This window comes from Oryctolagus cuniculus, chromosome 5 (genome assembly GCF_051225735.1).
Source record: "Oryctolagus cuniculus isolate XC-2025 breed Fujian yellow rabbit chromosome 5, ASM5122573v1, whole genome shotgun sequence".
NCBI classification, from domain to species: domain Eukaryota; kingdom Metazoa; phylum Chordata; class Mammalia; order Lagomorpha; family Leporidae; genus Oryctolagus; species Oryctolagus cuniculus.
Genome location: NC_142871.1, coordinates 23,978,009 through 23,995,818, shown reverse-complemented (window position 1 = coordinate 23,995,818; position 17,810 = coordinate 23,978,009). Strand labels below are relative to the sequence as shown.

Genomic DNA, 17,810 nt, shown 5'->3' with positions numbered 1-17,810 from the left:
AGTTCTTGGTATTTTAAAGTCACTATAAGTGAGACTTTAGGAATGAGATTCAAATCTTTCACTAGGCAAGGTTGTATTTATATTCATTCTTCCAAATAGCCCTTAGGAATTAAAAAATCGCTGCACTTAATTACTTTCCCCCACGCTGGTGAAGTTTATTAAAACCATTAAGCAGGAAAGAAAGCTACAAGGGACAGTGAAAGGCTGTTTTGTGTTGATTTTCCTGCTTTTGAGACTGTTCCTCTTTGAACTCTGGAGAAAAAGTCAGGGAATTTGCTATTTTGGGATGAGCTGGTCCCAGTGTAACTTTATCATCTTTGAAATGCTGTTTGCCATTGGAGGACAGTTGCATCTATGTTCTGGGAGAAAAAAGATATGTTTAAGTTACTTGGAGATCTTGTTAAAGGATGCCTTTGTCAGGATACACCTCAACGTTTATGAAAATTCATTGATTTCAGTCTAATATGCTCAGGTGCCCTTCATTTGGATTTTTATTTTGGTCCCGGGTTTTGAAAAGACTTCGTGTGAGTAAACACTATTGCTGATACGTTCAATGTTAGCACTGCTTCCATGAGATGAAAGTGTCTTATGGGGGCTGGACTGTGTGCATGGAGGCATACAATGAGTTTTATACTTGGCATCATTGTTTTAAAAACATTTTTGGTAGTGATTGCTTAAGTAACGTTCCAGTTCGGCAGTTAGAATCATTTAGGAGTTTAATTTTGGCTTAGCTACTTGAAAAGAAAAATACTGGTTACTGAGAAAAGGAGACGTTTCTCAAGTTCCTTCTTTCCTGGAACAGAGGGCAAAAGAGGATGTGTTGCAGAAGGAGGTGAGAGTGAAGATTCTCAAGGACAACATCAAGCTGCTAGCTGCCAAAGCGCCCTCTGGTGGCCAGGACCTGACATCGGAGCTGAATGTCGTGTTGGAGAATTACCAACTTCTTTGCAACAGGATTCGAGGAAAGTGCCATACCCTGGAGGTGAGTTTTCTCGCGTTTCTGAGATCTGATTTCTTTCAAGTACTGACCATCTTCATATATTAGAAAAAAGCTCCATTTTCCTTCCAAATACCTGGACATAAAGGATAAGTAGTCCTTGGGAAATAGGTTGATAGAAACCAAAAAAGGGATTAACAGTAAAAGGAGACTGAGATCTGTCCCAAATCACTGGGAAGTACTTGTGCTTATTATTTAATATCTGAAGACTTCACTTCAAGTTTTCATGTTGTAGATGATAAATAGAATCTCAAGTTCCAGGACATAGAACCATCTCTTGTTTTGTTTTGTTTTGCCTGATTGAGTACACAGAGGTGAACTGAGGTTTTTATATTTTGAGTGGTGTCCAAAGTTACAGTCACCTGGAGGGGAAAAAGAACTTAACTAAGTGGGTATTTTGCTAGACCTTGGATAAAATATCTTCCTTTCTTCCACTGGATATTAGATTTAAGATGTAGGTGATTCTATGAAGTTTTTTTTTTAAATTAAAATTAAATTTCTGTTCAATTTATTCATTAAAATTAAATATCTGTCTTGTTTAGTACACATGACTTTTGTAATATCTTGATAGAAGACATAAGAAGCATTTTAATTTATAACAATTTAGATTAAATGGACTTACGCCAAATGATTGTATGATGGCACACCCTGAAGTGCTAAAAGCAGCAACTATGACATTTAACTAAATGCATTCTTCCTTGCTTGTTCTGGATCAATTCTGGACCAGAATATATAAGTATTATTAGGAATGGTCAGGAAGAACACTACTGATCAGAGAACAGTTGTGCTCCTTGGGAGTGATCCTACATAAGTCACTTTTCATCCTGCAAGAGAGGAAGTTGTGCCTGCATCTTGGTGGATTTCTAAGTCTAATTGAGAAAAAATACTGTATTTATTTGAGAAGCTTGGAGATGAATAGAGGGGGAGAGAGAGAGAGAGAGAGCGAGCGAGCCAGGAGCCGAGAATGCACAGGTACTGCTGCCTCTTAGGGGCTCTGTTTGCAGGAAGCTGGAGGCTGGAGCTGGGTGTTGACCACAGGTAGTCTGATGTGGGATACAGCCGGTCATTCTAACTGGTGTCTTAAGTGCTAGCCTAAACTCCTATCTCCTCACTCTTTGCTTTGCTTTTAGAAATTTGGAGGAGTGGGAAACCTCTTTTATCTTGGGTCAGCAAACTATGGCTGAAGGTTCAAATCCAACTTGTGGCTTATTTTTTCACACCTGGTTAATGAAGATGATTCTGTATTTTTTTTTTTTTCTTTTTTGACAGGCCGAGTGGACAGTGAGAGAGAGAGAGAGAGACAGAGAGAAAGGTCTTCCTTTGCCGTTGGTTCACCCTCCAATGGCTGGTGCACTGCGGCCGGCGCACCGCGCTGATCCAATGGCAGGAGCCAGGTACTTATCCTGGTCTCCCATGGGGTGCAGGGCCCAAGCACTTCATCCTCCACTGTACTCCTGGGCCACAGCAGAGAGCTGGACTGGAAGAGGAGCGACTAGGACAGAATCCGGTGCCCCGACCTGGACTAGAACCCGGTGTGCCAGTTCCGCAGGTGGAGGATTAGTCTAGTGAGCTGTGGCGCCGCTAGATGATTCCGTATTTTTAAAGAATTTTAACAAACACACATACAACAAAGAAGAATCAGTGACAGAGACCAACTGGGGCCCCTGGAAGTTCTTATTGTCTGGCTCTTTATAGAAAAATGGGCTGACTCCTGGTTCTGTAAGTGTTCCTCACTGGGAGCGCAGACTGGAAGGTGCCCTTGCTCAGTCTGGAAATTCCAAGAAGAACAAGCCCAGGAGGCTCTGTGCTATGTTCTTTCTTCTAAATTTACCCAATAAATAAGTTCCTCTTACGTGGAATGAGAGGGTGTACAGTTAGAATCATGGTGGAAACAGTTTAACTCTGTTGTTAGTGAAATGCAGCTCTCTTTCTATATAGATGCATCCTCATGAATTTAGGCAAAAGCTGTGAAGCCACACAACACACTTTATATCACTTAGCTTGCAGGTGGATTGTGAAAATCACTTAAAAATTTTATGATTATGGGCCGGCGCCACGGCTCACTAGGCTAATCCTCCGCCTGCGGCGCCAGTACTCCAGGTTCTAGTCCCAGTTGGGGCGCCGGATTCTGTCCTGGTTGCTCCTCTCCCAGTCCAGCTCTCTGCTGTGGCCCGGGAGGGCAGTGGAGGATGGCCCAAGTGCTTGGGTCCTGCACCCCATGGGAGACCAGGAGGAAGCACCTGGCTCCTGGCTATGGATCAGCGCAGCATGCTGGCCGTGGCGGCCATTTGGGAGGTGAACCAACGAAAGGAAGACCTTTCTCTGTTTCTCTCTCTCACTGTCTAACTCTGCCTGTCAAAAAAAAAAAATTATGATTATAAATGACTTTTTGCCTGCTATTTAAAAAGAAAATTAATAATATTTCTTGCCTTATTTTTACTAGTAATCACATAGTTTTATTTTTGACATACAACTGAGATTCTCAGAATTTATTTTAGTATAAATAGTGAAGTAGCTCCTTGCCCTTCCCACTTAGGTCAATCCCTTATACTCCACCCATTGATCTAGTGTGATTTATTGGTGACTTCAACTTTATTTCACTTATTTGAAATTCTTCTTTTATCACTTTCTTACTTATACTCACACATACTCCCATGTAAATGAAATTATTATTGATTAAAGAATGTACAGCACCAAAGAGACCATGTGTGAAGGGGCTTGTGGTCTATTTTACTTGTTTCTTTATGCACTTTAGGAAGTCTGGTCCTGCTGGATTGAACTGCTTCACTATTTGGACCTTGAGACCACCTGGCTCAACACTTTGGAAGAGCGAATGAAGAGCACAGAGGCCCTGCCCGAGAGGACAGATGCAGTCAGCGAGGCCCTAGAGGTTGGAACTCTCATTCTCGATGGCATTTTTGGTGATTGATGAGGCCAACTGTGTCTCATAGGCCCTCCCTGTGCACGGTTCCACATCCAGGGTTGGAGCAATGATGGGTCAAAAATATTCAGAAAAAGAAGCTGTACCTGTACTGAACATATGCAGACTTTTCTTCTTGTCATTATGCCCTAAGTGATACAGACAGCTAGTTGCATGGGATTTACATTCTATTAGGTATTATACTAATAGATGATTTAATGTATGGGCATAAGGGAGGGTTTTCATATAGGGGATAATTTGCAGATGTTAATGCAAATGCTACACCTTTTTATAGTAGGGGCTTGAGCATCAAGGTGTCTGCAGGGGTTCCAGAATCATCCATAAGGAAGCCCAGGAATGACTGTGTTACAAGGGATGACTGTATTATGAGGGATGACTGTATTACAAGGGTGACTGTGTTATAAGGGATGACTGTGTTACAAGGGATGACTGTGTTACAAGGGTGACTGTGTTATAAGGGATGACTGTGTTACAATAAGGAAAACATGGTTTATGCTCACCACTGCCTTTGCTCCCTCAGTTTTCAACTTTTGCTTTCTTCCATAGCCTGAAGTAGTTCTATAATCATGTGTTTTTGAAGTACTGGTGGCCTACTCTGTCAGCCTCATGAGATGGTCACTATTCGACAGTTGGTGCATTTTAGATGTGGGAAAGTGTGCTGGTGGCTTTCCAGTTCATTTTACAAGTCCCTGAACAAAAGTAGACTGTAGGGTATTAGGACAACTGCTCTCTTCTTTTTTCCTAAAGTTATTTTTACTCATTAATCCCAGCAGTGATATTGTTAGAGTGGTTCTAGGCCGTCATCTTCAGATGTTGAAAGTTAAAAAAAGACAGGCTGGAGTGGACACTAGTGGGGCAGGGGTCTCCTGGAGGAGCTTGTTACCAACTTCGAGCTCCCTGGAACCTAGAATCGTCCCTGTTTCTTCCTTGTTCCTTGGTTCCAGCTCAGTGTGAGGTGTATGATAACCCAATAGCTGTTTTCTAAATGAATTACAGTGTGAAAATGGTAGGTTTACTTAAAGGAGAGGAGGAGAGATTATATATGCTTTTAAAAATGGACTGGCACCATGTGGGAGCTGAGCAGACAACCAGACTGAAGGTCAGAAATAGGTCTAGCGTGGTCCCTACATTCTGGAGGTGCTAGCTCTGCTGCAGAAAAGATGTCACTTCTTAAATAAAACAGAGTGAGGGTCTGAGAGGTTGAGTAATATGAAAAGCTCATTTAAAACAACATTTTGTCAATGTGAGAGTTAATACAGGTATATACCAGAGATATGGAAAGTAGAGAAAAGTATAAAGCAAACTCTGAATAAATACTGTTATATGTTTTGTGTATTTCCCCCTAATTATTATTATTATTATTTTTTTACATATACACACTGCAAGGTAGTACAGTGTATCAAAGGTTTTAGGATCGTGAAGGCTTTGGAACCTTGGAATGTGAGCTGTGCTTTTACTGATTGTGTGTGTGGAGACAAATTATTTACCTTTTCTAGTTTCAGTTTTCCCAGCTGTGAATTGGGAAGAATATTTGAGCCCATTCAGTTAGTTAGATTTATGTGTATAAAAGTATATATATATAAAGGAATGCCTCATTCCCTGTATGTGTTGTAAAAAAATGAATGCCTATTTTGAGTAACATGATTAATAATAGTTGAGATAATTTTACTTATTCATACTATTTTCTGCAAATGTATTGTCAGAATTTCCTATAAAATTAGTAATTATGATAGTTGTTTTCAAGGGATTGTATATCATATACTACTTATGCATTTTATGTATTTATTGATACCATGATGTATGTTTTGTGAATTAGACATTTTCCTACTTTCTGGTCTTATTCCTTAAATGGATTTCCAGAAAATGGAATTACTTATTTAAAAAGTGGACATTTTTAGGCTCTTTCATACATTTTGCCTTAGTAAATGCATGATTCTTTTTTCCTGTCTCTGGTCCAGTCTCTGGAATCTGTTTTGCGCCACCCGGCAGATAATCGCACTCAGATTCGGGAACTTGGCCAAACTCTGATTGATGGGGGGATCCTCGATGATATAATCAGTGAGAAGCTGGAGGCGTTCAATAGCCGATATGAAGATCTAAGTCAGCAGGTAAAGTAAGGACATGCGGGAGTTCTGGGATTACAGTTGATCCCAAGCTTTCTGTTGTATGGGACTTTAATGTTGGTTAGAGTCGGTAACGGCAGTAATGGGCGTTGAAGTCCTAGGCAGGGAAGAATATACCTGTACTTACAAGGCAGGCAGAGCCATGATGATTAAAAAATTAAAAAAGATCATATTTTAGCTGTGTGTAAGAATAGTAACTCATCCTAATAAATGTGAGAACTGTCAAAGTTTGATAAGCTACTATGAAAGCAATAATCTCAGTTCATATCCAGTTTGTGTCACAACAAGAATGTTCATCTTAGGACTTAGAGAAAGGACATGGTTATTTTATAGAAAGGTTGGGTGGATTTAGATGGTTTCAAACCCTTATGATCTGATGTCTGTTGATGTTTATACTATGAATAGCATCAAATAATGGTTCAATACTTAAGTGCACCTGTCAAACTTGTTTTAGTCTCTGGGGAAAGAATAGATTCAGATGTTGCCTCTATTGATAGACATTCTTATGATAGTTTATATTCTTATTGATTGACATTACTGATTCCTAAACTGTTCCAAATTTATAATAAATAACAATTTTTATTGTTTAGTGTGTTTTATAGGAAATGTTTACATTTTTATATTTTGCCATAAACTATGGAATGAAGTAAAAGTTATTAAATCAACTTCAAAGCACATAAGATCCTAGAAGGACATTTTCACTGTTGTCACTATGTTCCTACATCTGTAAATACGAAATACATGAAACTTGTATACCTTAAATAAAATTTACGAAAAAAATAAAAGATGAAAAAAGAAAAAATAATAAAGACGGCTAAAATCTGGAACTAGTACGTCTTTTCTTAGTGGCCAGAATGTATGTCCAGTTCTTTCTGCTAGTGCTGAATGACTGATGATCAAATTTCTCCCTGTGTAGGCAGAGAACAAGCAGATTTCTTTGGAAAAGCAGCTCCAGGTCCTGCGGGAAACTGAGCACCTGCTGCAAGTCCTGCAGGAGAGCCTGGGGGAGCTGGATAAGCAGCTCACCACGTACTTGACTGACAGGGTAGACGCTTTCCAGGTTCCACAGGAAGCTCAGGTATGGCTGTGCATTTGCGAGTCTCTGAGTTGTAGAGAGAGCGTTGCAGTTGCTCCCTCCACTCTGCAAGGAGCCACCTGCTGCAAGTGGGAGTTCTCGAGAACTGTTTCGCTTACCTCTGGGACGATGCATGGGTCTGGAGTTCTCTAGATCGCCATGTGAGACCCTGACGGGTGACTAATGTTCTGAGATCCTAGTTTTCTTAGCTATGAAACTGAGTCAATTCCTTTTTTTTTTATTTTTTATTTATTTATTTTTTTATTTTTGACAGGCAGAGTGGACAGTGTGAGAGAGAGACAGAGAGAAGGGTCTTCCTTCGCCGTTGGTTCACCCTCCAATGGCCACCGCGGCCAGCGCACCACGCTGATCCGATGGCAGGAGCCAGGAGCCAGGTGCTTGCCTGGTCTCCCATGGGGTGCAGGGCCCAAGCACCTGGGCCATCCTCCACTGCACTCCCTGGCCACAGCAGAGAGCTGGTCTGGAAGAGGGGCAACCGGGACAGAATCCGGCGCCCCGACCGGGACTAGAACCTGGTGTGCCGGCGCCGCAAGGCAGAGGATTAGCCTAGTGAGCCGCGGCGCCGGCCTCAATTCCTTTTTTATAGGTGAATTGTGAAAATTAGAAATGACAAATACAAGACTCTGAGCAGGCTATAGTCATGCAATAGGGTGGCAAGTACTGCAGACTTATTACAGCTTACGTTATGTAAATTAATGAGACATTCTATGAAGTACAATATTATATATCACACAACTATGTGAAACTTTTGCATTGTTTCTTCTTGTACTGGGGGAAAAAAAGAAAAAAAGACATCCTCTCCCTTTTCCATCTCTTTGTAGAAAATCCAAGCGGAGATTTCAGCCCATGAGCTCACGTTAGAGGAGTTGAAAAGGAATCTACGCTCTCAGGCCCCACCTTCTCCCGAAGGCAGGCTGGGCAGGGGAGGAAATCAGATGGACGTGCTGCAGGTAAAGAGAACAGGGAGCTTCCTTTTGTTTTTCAGTATGTTGAGCACTAAAACAACGTGGGAAAGAGTTGATTACTTGGTGCCTTTGATTTGCCTTATAAGCCCTGGAATAGGAGTGATACACTGAAGGTGCCCTGCACCCCAGGGGAGCAGAAACAAATTGGTGCCTGAGTGGGAATAGGTTAAATCTGATTTTTTAGCAGAAAGAGCAAGTGAACTGACTTTAGAAGTTAGCTGTATGTGCAGACAGACTTTTCCCATTAAACAGAGCTCCAGGCACAAGAATGTGGTTGATGCACTGGGCAAGCTGACGATGCACGGGTTGTAGCATCTCGGTTCCTTGATGACTGCTGTGAGATTAACTTTCACCTTGTACTGAGGGAGGATCTTTGAGTCCTAGGTTTTTAAAAATACATTTTTCAAAAGGTGAAAAAATATATTAATGATGTTTTAGCTCCTACAAAAGCAGCTTGACCAGAATTGATTATCCACATTTATTATTTCTGAGGCTGAGACACTGAGTGTTGAGTATTTTGTAACAGTGGCTGTGCAGGTTGCTTGGGTGGTTGGGTAACCTCCATGTTCCTTTAGGTCCGTCACTGAAGGTTTTATTGGTGCTTTAATTTGGAGCTGTTTAGCAGTGTGGCTTAGCGTCTGATGGGGGAGATTGTGCTTCTGATGCGACGTGCTTGTTGTTTCTATTTCTGTAAACAGAGGAAGCTGCGAGAGGTCTCCACGAAGTTCCAGCTCTTCCAGAAGCCTGCTAACTTTGAGCAGCGCATGCTTGACTGCAAGCGAGTGCTGGATGGCGTGAAGGCAGAGCTGCACGTTCTGGACGTGAAGGCTGTGGAGCCTGACGTCATACAGACCCACCTGGACCAGTGCATGGTGAGGCTGCTCGTGGCTAGTGTGGCCAGCAGCTTAGTCTGGCACTGCCACGCATGGGTTGTTCAGTGATCTGTGCTAAAGCTGGGGATTGACGATGGGAGACATGCTAAAAAAAAAAGTGTGCTCTTTCTCCCGCAAGGAAGAAGGGAAGAAATCAGAGAGGTGGCTAGGAGAGAAAGCAAAATCAGTTATAGTATAAAGAGGTAAGGGAGCGGTAATACACAAAGGGGTACAGCATGCTTCAAACAAACAAAAGAAACATTTTAATCTTAGAGAAGTTAGGGAAGATTTCAGCAGAATGTGACTAGTAGTTAAGTTTCTAAGGAGAAATTTGAGTTAGCCCATCCTTAGAATGGACATCAGGAATATTACCATGGTAAAAATTTATTCTTAAGGAAAGTAAAATTTTAGCTTCTTTATTTTTTTTAAAGATTTATTTATTTGAAAGGCAGAGTTACAGAGGCATAGGCAGAGAAAGAGAGGTCTTCCATCCGTTGGTCCACTCCCCAGTTGGCTGCAACGGCTCGAGCTGGGCCCATCCGAAGCCAGGAGCCAGGAGCTTCCTCTGGGTCTTCCACGTGGTTGCAGGGGTCCAAGGACTTTTCCAGTTTTCTACCGCTTTCTCAGGCTATAGCTGAGAGCTGGATCAGCAATGGAGCGGCCGGGACTCAAACCAGCACTCATATGGGATGCCAGCACTGCAGGTGGTAGCTTTACCCGCTATGTTACAGAGCCAGCCCGAAATTTTAACTTCTAATTCACGAAGTTTAAGCCTATGATACTAAGGAAGAAATTATATTTTGAGTGGATATCAAGAATATTATTGCTGGGAAAATGAAAGCTTAAACATAATGAGAAAGGAGAATTTATATATAAGGTCTTGTTACTATTTTAGTCTTGGACATGATCATTCAGTTGAATAGAAATTTTAAAGTAATGTGGCAAGAGGACATGATCTTAGGACTAGTGGTGTATTTAAGACATTTGGAAAAACTTAAGATGACACATGTTAGGACAAGAGAAGTCTACCAAGAATTTTTTTGTGTTTTTCAAAACTATAGTCTCCTCATGTCTTTTCCTTATGTGATTGGAACAGTGCCCAAACAGGATACAATTTTAATCTCTGTGCATATGTATAGGTACTTATTTGCTTGCAATCACTGTCATTAACCTCATATTGCTTAGTTCAGTGGGCTGTTAGGTCACAGTGTCTGTGAGATATTTCAGGTGATGACCAGGATGTGTGGAGGAAAGAAGCTGTACAGACGAAGCTTTCTGGTTTCAGGTCAGTTAGGTTGAGCACAGCTCTGAATCTGACCCACAGAACTCCAGTTTCTTCTAGAAATATATAGACCTTGATATATTTAGTTTTGTGTGTGTTTTCATCATATAAGTAGACTTGAACTCAGGAGAAATGGAAGGAAACAAATAAATGTTGATAATTGAAATTCCAACAGCCAGAAGTAGCCAGCATTGCCTTCTTTTTTCTGGTCATAGTGTTTAGGATCAAAGCAAATTTATTTATTTATTTATTGGTTTTCAACAATGTTTAATATTTTTCCATCTTTACTTCATATGTAAATATTATACACATATACATACATACTCTTTCACATGAAAATAAGGATATTAGTATCACATAACATGGGATTCCTGATGAGGATCATAAAGTGAGGATAGCAGGGTATATTATTATGTAAAGGGTATATTTCTGTGAGGATAACATTTATATTTATATGCCAAATAATATGAGATTTATACATGTTTTGTACTCTATATAATTAGGAATTTTAGAAATGTAATTCAAAAAGTGATAATATTTTCTTGTTTTTATAGGAAAAGTGTTTTTATTGTATAATAAAGTACTTTTGTAAACATTTAAACACATGTCTATTTATTTTTAAGCAAGCATAAACACTATTACTTTATTTTCTTATCTGATTAGAAGTTATTAGAACCCTGATTTCATTTGACTTGACCTGCAGGTTATACCTAAGACAGTGCCCTTTGACCTCCGTAATTGCTATTACTCTCTGTGAGTTGTGCTTCACTGCAATATGCAATTTGTTTTTTTAAGAAATTGTATAAAACTTTGAGTGAAGTCAAACTTGAAGTGGAGACTGTCATCAAAACTGGAAGACACATTGTCCAGAAGCAGCAAACAGATAACCCCAAAGGGATGGATGAGCAACTGACTTCCCTGAAGGTCCTCTACAACGACCTGGGTGCTCAGGTGAGGAGGCAGCGCTGCAGCCTGCCCTGGCACACACCCTGCTGCTTCCTCACTTTCTCTCCTGTGTATTTTTTAGTTTCACTTAGGAAATGCATGTTTGAAATTTACATATTAAATCCTGTTTTCAATTATTCTAATCATTTTCATTTTATCTCTTTAAGGCATGCTCATATAATGATTAATAGTTATCTAAAAGTCTCTTTTTAACATTAATCCAGATTATTATTTATGGTTTTGATGGCTAATGATATTTCATAATTTATTCTAAAGAAGCTCTACAAATGATAGCCCCCATATAAATTCGAGTTAGTGCTCCTTGGATTTCTACTGAGAAGTGTTAAAACATCAGAGCTCTAATAAATACTCATATTAAGTGGCAAGAAGGTCATATTACTCTGCTGGGATGTAAAAACCTCCCAAGAAACACCTGACCTTGGGCACGGTAGCCAGTCTGTGTGGGGGTTACTGGGCATTTACAGTTTGTGATGGGCTGGAGTCAATATGCTTACTATCTTTCCTCATTGAGAATCTTTGCCCTGAGACTAGTAAAGCAGAAGAGAAAACAGGAAAGGGAAACCTTGGCAGTAATGAAAAACTGTGTTGGATCACAATTTGGATCCTTCTTCAGTTGTTAAATATTCACTGCTTCCAGTAGAAGTGAAATCGAAGTTTCTACATAAGCCCAGAGGAAAATAGCTGAAAGTTTGTCATTAATTTAAAACCCATAAAAATAAACAGCTCATTTGTTTTCTAGTCAACTTTGTCCTTACTTCTGCAAATCTAGGTTGCTGGTGTGATGTATTTTGATGTATTGTGCATCAGGAGGAACAGATATTTCAGAACCTCTTTTGGTTATTATATATCTAAGTTGCTAAATCCTATTGTATTCACTGGCTGGACATTTTATGGATGGAGTGGTATTGCTGGTTTTTATATGTATCCTTTAATTGTAGCTATGGCTCTAGCGTTAATTAGTCATCTCATTAAACACAACTGAGACTTTACTGTGTGTCAGGAGTTATCCAGGCGGTAGGAATGTGTTGATGCGGAAAAATGTAAGTTATCTCTTTGTCTAATGGAAATTGGGGTCGTGAAAGAGGAAAACATTAATTAAGAAGTCACGCACAATACTGTGAGTTTATTAGTTCACAATGTCGTGGAAGAATGTTTGTGGTTCTTTACAAGTATAACTAAGGGGAGATTTGCCACAGTCTTGGGTTAGGAAAGCTTCCCTGAAGAGGTCATGCATAACGTGAGATCTCAACGAATGGGTGGGAGTAACCAGGGTGAAACCAGAGAGGGGTTTTTGAGGCTGTTTGGGACAGTGTGTATAAAGGCCCTGTGGTAGGTAGAGGTGTGGCACGCCAGGGTGGCTGGGACAGAGAGAGCCTGTGTGGGGATCTTGGTATTGGGGAGACAGAATGAGATCAGAGTTGTGGTAAAGATTTTAATCTCCGTCTTAGAACAATAAGCAATTGTTTAATTGGGTTTAATGAGACCAGCCTGGCAGCATCTTCAGTATTGTGGTAAGGATTTTAATCTCCATCTTGGAAAAATAAGTGGTTGCTGGGTTTGCAGGAAATGGCATGCTCAGACATGTTCTTCTCTCACTGCAGTTTGAAGTTAGAATTTGGCAGACATAGGCATGAGGAGACCAGTTAGGAGGCTGTTGTATTCTTAGTGTCAGACGTTGTTGGCTTGAAAGAGTGGACAATGGAGATTGGGTGGGTGGATTGATTCCAGACCTGTGTAGTGTGAGAAACCTACAGGACTTGCTAGTGGGGTGGTATGGAGGTGTGAGAGAGGGAGAGATAAGGGATGACTTCTGGGTTTGTGGATGTATTACCTGGATAATCTGGGATGGGGCCCTCACTGGGGTGAAGTACGTGAGGGAAAGGTGGGGACATGTAGTAAGCGTAAGCAGGTATGGGATGTGTTGGTGTGTTAATGGCCTTTCAGAGAGTTAATGCCAGGTTTTCACGTGGTTATTCAGGTCTGGAGAACATATCGGTACTGAAGAGATGGATTTCATGAGTCATCTGCATAGAAGTGGTAGTGAAAGTTTCAGTGATGATGAGAATGCCTGGGGAGAAAATATGGTGAAAATATGAACAGTGCCCTCACTATGTCTTAATTAGATCATTTAGTAAGAAGTTTGAGGAAGAGGAGAAACTTCAGTAACCTAGTAGGAAGTGGGAGGGACTCCAGAAGAGTGTTCAGTCTGGGAGTCTGAGGGAAGATGGTATTTTGAGAATGAGTGTGGTGACTTGCTTTGGACATTATCAAAAGTTAAATATGATAGCCACTTCAACATGGCCATTAGATCTGTTGCCATTGAGGTCATTGTTGAACTTAGCAAGGACATGTTCTGCTGAGTTGTGGGGTAGAATCCAGGTTGGTGTGGCTGTGTTGTATGTATGGGGGATGAGGAAAAGAGACAGCACTGTGAGAAGATGTTGTGAGGGCTTGTTTGGGAAGGTGGAGAGAGGAAAATCCTTAGGGGAGCTGGAGACACAGTAGGGCGTTTGTCTTGTTTGAGAGTGAGAGCCTTGAGTGTGTTTAATAACTGAGGGAAATGGTCCTGTTGAGAGGGAGTGGTTGACTACCCAAGAGGGAGAGGGGATAAATGGTGAGGTAAAAGATTTAAATCTTAAAATGCCTTAATTCAATATGCAATGCATCTTAAAATGTATTGACTAGTCTGAGGAAAGTATACATTGTTATAAATTAAATTATAAATTATTTCCTTCCTGGTATATACAAATCCTTGGTGGCATCAAGTTTATGATGATTGTGTAGCTGCCTGGGCATGTCAAAGTTAAATAAGTTTCATTGGAATACATAATATCTTTTAATATAATTCAAGTATTTGTCTCCTAAAGTCTGCATTGAGGTGCTATTAATTTAGAGTCATGAATTTTAACTAAACTCGGTGGAAAAAATATTTCACTTTTAAGAAGGAATTTAATCACGATCAATCCTTAAAGTATGAAAGAGTGATATTGAACCTGGGGGTTGGGGCAGAAAAAGAAACGTAATCCTATATTACTTAGTAATGAAATTCATTTTATATCATCTGAGAAAATCTCATCTCATATATGACATATTACTCTCCTACTAAAGTGTTATGATCTATAGATATAGGCATAACATAGTATCTTTTTTTTTATTTTTTGACAGGCAGAGTGGACAGTGAGAGAGACAGAGAGAAAGGTCTTCCTTTGCCGTTGGTTCACCCTCCAATGGCCGCCGCGGCCGGCACACTGCGGCCGGTGCATCACGCTGATCTGATGGCAGGAGCCAGGTGCTTGTTCTGGTCTCCCATGGGGTGCAGGGCCCAAGCACTTGGGCCATCCTCCACTGCACTCCCTGGCCACAGCAGAGAGCTGGCCTGGAAGAGGGGCAACCGGGACAGAATCCGGTGCCCCGACCAGGACTAGAACCCGGGGTGCCGGCACCACAAGACGGAGGATTAGCCTAGTGAGCCGGCACCGGCAACATAGTATCTTACGTCTTGTGTTTTGATACCCCTTAAAGTATTACCTCAGCTTAACAGCATGAAGCGTTGTTCTCAGTTTGAAGCATCATGATGTCCACAGCACAGGTGTCAGACTCTGCTCCATTTAATGGCTGTGCTGACCTGGCCTTGGCCTTAACTTCTTTAAGCTTCATTTTACCTATGTGTAAAGTAAAACAAAATAGTATCTTTCATGGAGACTATTGTAGATTTTGTTGCATAGCATGTATGATTTCTTAGCACAAGACAGAAGCCATATAAGAAGTTTGTAAGTGTTAGTTCAGTTCATTTTGCTGTCTTCACTGACAATGAGAGCACAAGAATTATGTCAGTGTTGCATGACCATGTACTATATTTTAAGTTATATGTTAATTATAAAACATCTAATTGCTAAATATTGCTATCTGCTGCCTCCCCAAATCACTACATAGTAAGGAGTGTGTTTTAAATGTAGTGATTCATTGAGAGGATTCTAAGGCAAGCTGTGTTTGAAATTACAATAGCTATTAATTATTGATTTTAACTTGGTTCTGAGGACTGGACCTAGCTTGTTGTTTAATTCTCATAACAATCTTGTGAGGGCTTTTCCTCCTCCAATGTCACCTAGGAGCTAAGTAATACAGTAAGACTGAAACCAGGGTTGCCTGCCATTTACCCTCCACAGCATAGCATCATATTGCAGAACTGCAAGACTGGAGTCATCTTAAGGTGCCGGAGACAAAGGTTATGTGTGTCATGGGGGTTAAATTTGAATCACTTTCGAACGTTAGCTAGTATCCCAACTTGCTCCATTTGTGTTCATTGTTATCTCGGTCACAGTCTCTGCCCTCCCTCCCACTTTGCAGGTGACAGAAGGAAAACAGGACCTGGAAAGAGCATCGCAGTTGGCCAGGAAGATGAAGAAGGAGGCTGCTTCGCTCTCTGAATGGCTTTCTGCTACTGAAGCAGAATTGGTACAGAAGTCCACTTCAGAAGGTTTTCTTGGTGACTTGGATGCAGAAATCTCCTGGGCTAAAGTGAGTTGCGGTTCAAGTGCACCCCACCACTATGCTGGTGTGACCTCTGCATTTGTTCAGGATGGTCCTGGTGGATACCATTTCCCATCATTTCGTATTAAATATTACCTTTTATCCCCATTATTTTTTCCCACTTATATGTCCTAAGAATATCTGAAAACAATAATTTTAACAAGATATTTTTATTTTGATTATATAACTTCATATTGATCATCAAGGCATTATGCTTAAGTGGTACTTGAAGATGTAATTATGCACTTCAAAATCAGTGATGGCTCTTCAGTATTTAGACTTTACAAAGAATCATGCTGAATTTCATTCTTCTGTAGTAACTTTTGTGCCAATAACTAATCTAACTGCTCCACAGAACATAGGAATAGAATTTTTTTTAAAGATTTATTTATTTACTTGAAAGTCAAAGTTACACAGATCGAGAAGGAGAGGCAGAGAGAGAGAGGTCTTCCATCTGCTGGTTCACTCCCCTGTTGGCCCCAACGGCCAGAGCTGTGCCAAACCACAGCCAAGAGCCAGGAGCTTCTTCCAGGTCTCCCACGTAGGTGCTCAAGGACTTGGGCCATCTTCTGCTGCTTTCCCAGGCCATAGCAGAGTGCTGGATCAGAAGTGGAGCAGCTTGGACTTGAACTGGCGCCCATATGGGATGCCAGCACTGCAGGCGGCGGCTTTATCTGCTATGCCACAGCACTGGCCCCTGGAATTGAATTTTTAAAAATCAATATAGGAGTTTTCTTTAGCTCTATAGTTATTTTGAAATAAAAGGGAATAGAGAGTTGCTTTGCCAGCTTTCTCTTCTGCCATGGAGAAAAAATTGAAAGAACACAAAAGTAGTTGTTTTACCAAGACATTCTGCTTTCCTTAATTTATTTCTTAAGAAAGAAACAAGAGTCCTGGAGAGAAGTGCTAGAAATGAATGATTGATACAGTCACGACTATTTATAGAGCGCTGTGTCCTTTGCAGGTATTTGTTGAGGGCACCTTGAAGAGAAGATGCTGTGAGCTTGTCAGGTGCCACAGCTCCTGCCTCCTTTGAACGTTCTGTGGAGGTGACACTGGAGAGAAAGTCAAGATATTAGGTCCTGGGAAGAGCATTCTCAGTCTAGAAAATAGCTCGTGAAAACTGTGGTTATGCAATGAGCTGTCTGAGTGACAAGGAAGTAGAGAAAGGGATGTGTGAGAAGAATGATGAGTGTTGCAACTCATGGGTGTATTGTGGATGGATGCAGAAGAAAGGCATCAACATTTATTTTTTATGTTTTTCAAGGAAATACTATCTTTTATACAGTATGCCTTAAAAACCATTAAAAACCATTGCTTACTTATGAGGAACATGAGTTATATACAGCAGCATCCCCTGATGTGCAGGTGACCAACTGCATATAGTACTGAACCCTGTATATACTTTCTTTTTCCTACATATATATACACTAATTTAGTGCCTTTTCCATCTTAATAAGCACTTATATCCTCTTGCAATTTGAGACCACTGTAAAGTAAAAGAAAGGTTACTTAAATACAGGCACTGCAGTGGTATGACAACTGATCTGATACAAGAGGCAGCTACTAAGTGCCTGAAGGGTGGCATATACAGTATGGACGCATGGCCCACCCACATCCTGGGCTGGGTGGAGCAGAATGATGCAAGATTTTATCACACTTCTCAGAATGATTTTTGACTTAAAATTAATGAATTGCTTATTTCTGTAATTTTCCACTTATTAATTTTGGACTGCAGTTGCTTGTGGGCAACAACCCCAGCAGTGGGCATTGTGGTGCAGTAGATTAAGCCATTGCCTGTGATGTCAGCATCTCATATGAACACTGGCTGTTGTCCTGGTTGCTCTACTTCACATCCAGCTCCCTGCTAATGTGCCTGGGAAAGTGGTAGAAAATGGCCCAAATACTTGGGTCCCTGCCACCCACATGGGAGACCTGGATGGAGTTCTAGGCTCCTGGTTTCAGCCTCCCTCAGCCCTGGCTGTTGTAGCCATTTGGGGGGTGAACCACTGGATGTGAAATCTCTCTTTCTGTCAAT

At 40.9% G+C, this 17,810-nt stretch overlaps 1 protein-coding gene across 16 annotated transcripts in view; it reads left to right on the top strand.

Annotated features, from left to right (window-relative positions):
* Positions 1-17,810, top strand: part of UTRN (utrophin) — a 580,255-nt gene that overhangs the window by 211,178 nt on the left and 351,267 nt on the right. For all 16 annotated transcript variants that reach the window (XM_089333656.1, XM_089333655.1, XM_089333653.1 and 13 more), the window contains 8 exons: positions 803-982; positions 3,753-3,887; positions 5,897-6,046; positions 6,978-7,139; positions 7,979-8,107; positions 8,821-8,994; positions 11,072-11,227; positions 15,590-15,760. In XM_089333656.1, coding sequence (XP_089189782.1) covers positions 803-982; positions 3,753-3,887; positions 5,897-6,046; positions 6,978-7,139; positions 7,979-8,107; positions 8,821-8,994; positions 11,072-11,227; positions 15,590-15,760 — 1,257 coding nt within the window. The remainder of the gene's footprint in view (positions 1-802; positions 983-3,752; positions 3,888-5,896; positions 6,047-6,977; positions 7,140-7,978; positions 8,108-8,820; positions 8,995-11,071; positions 11,228-15,589; positions 15,761-17,810) is intronic.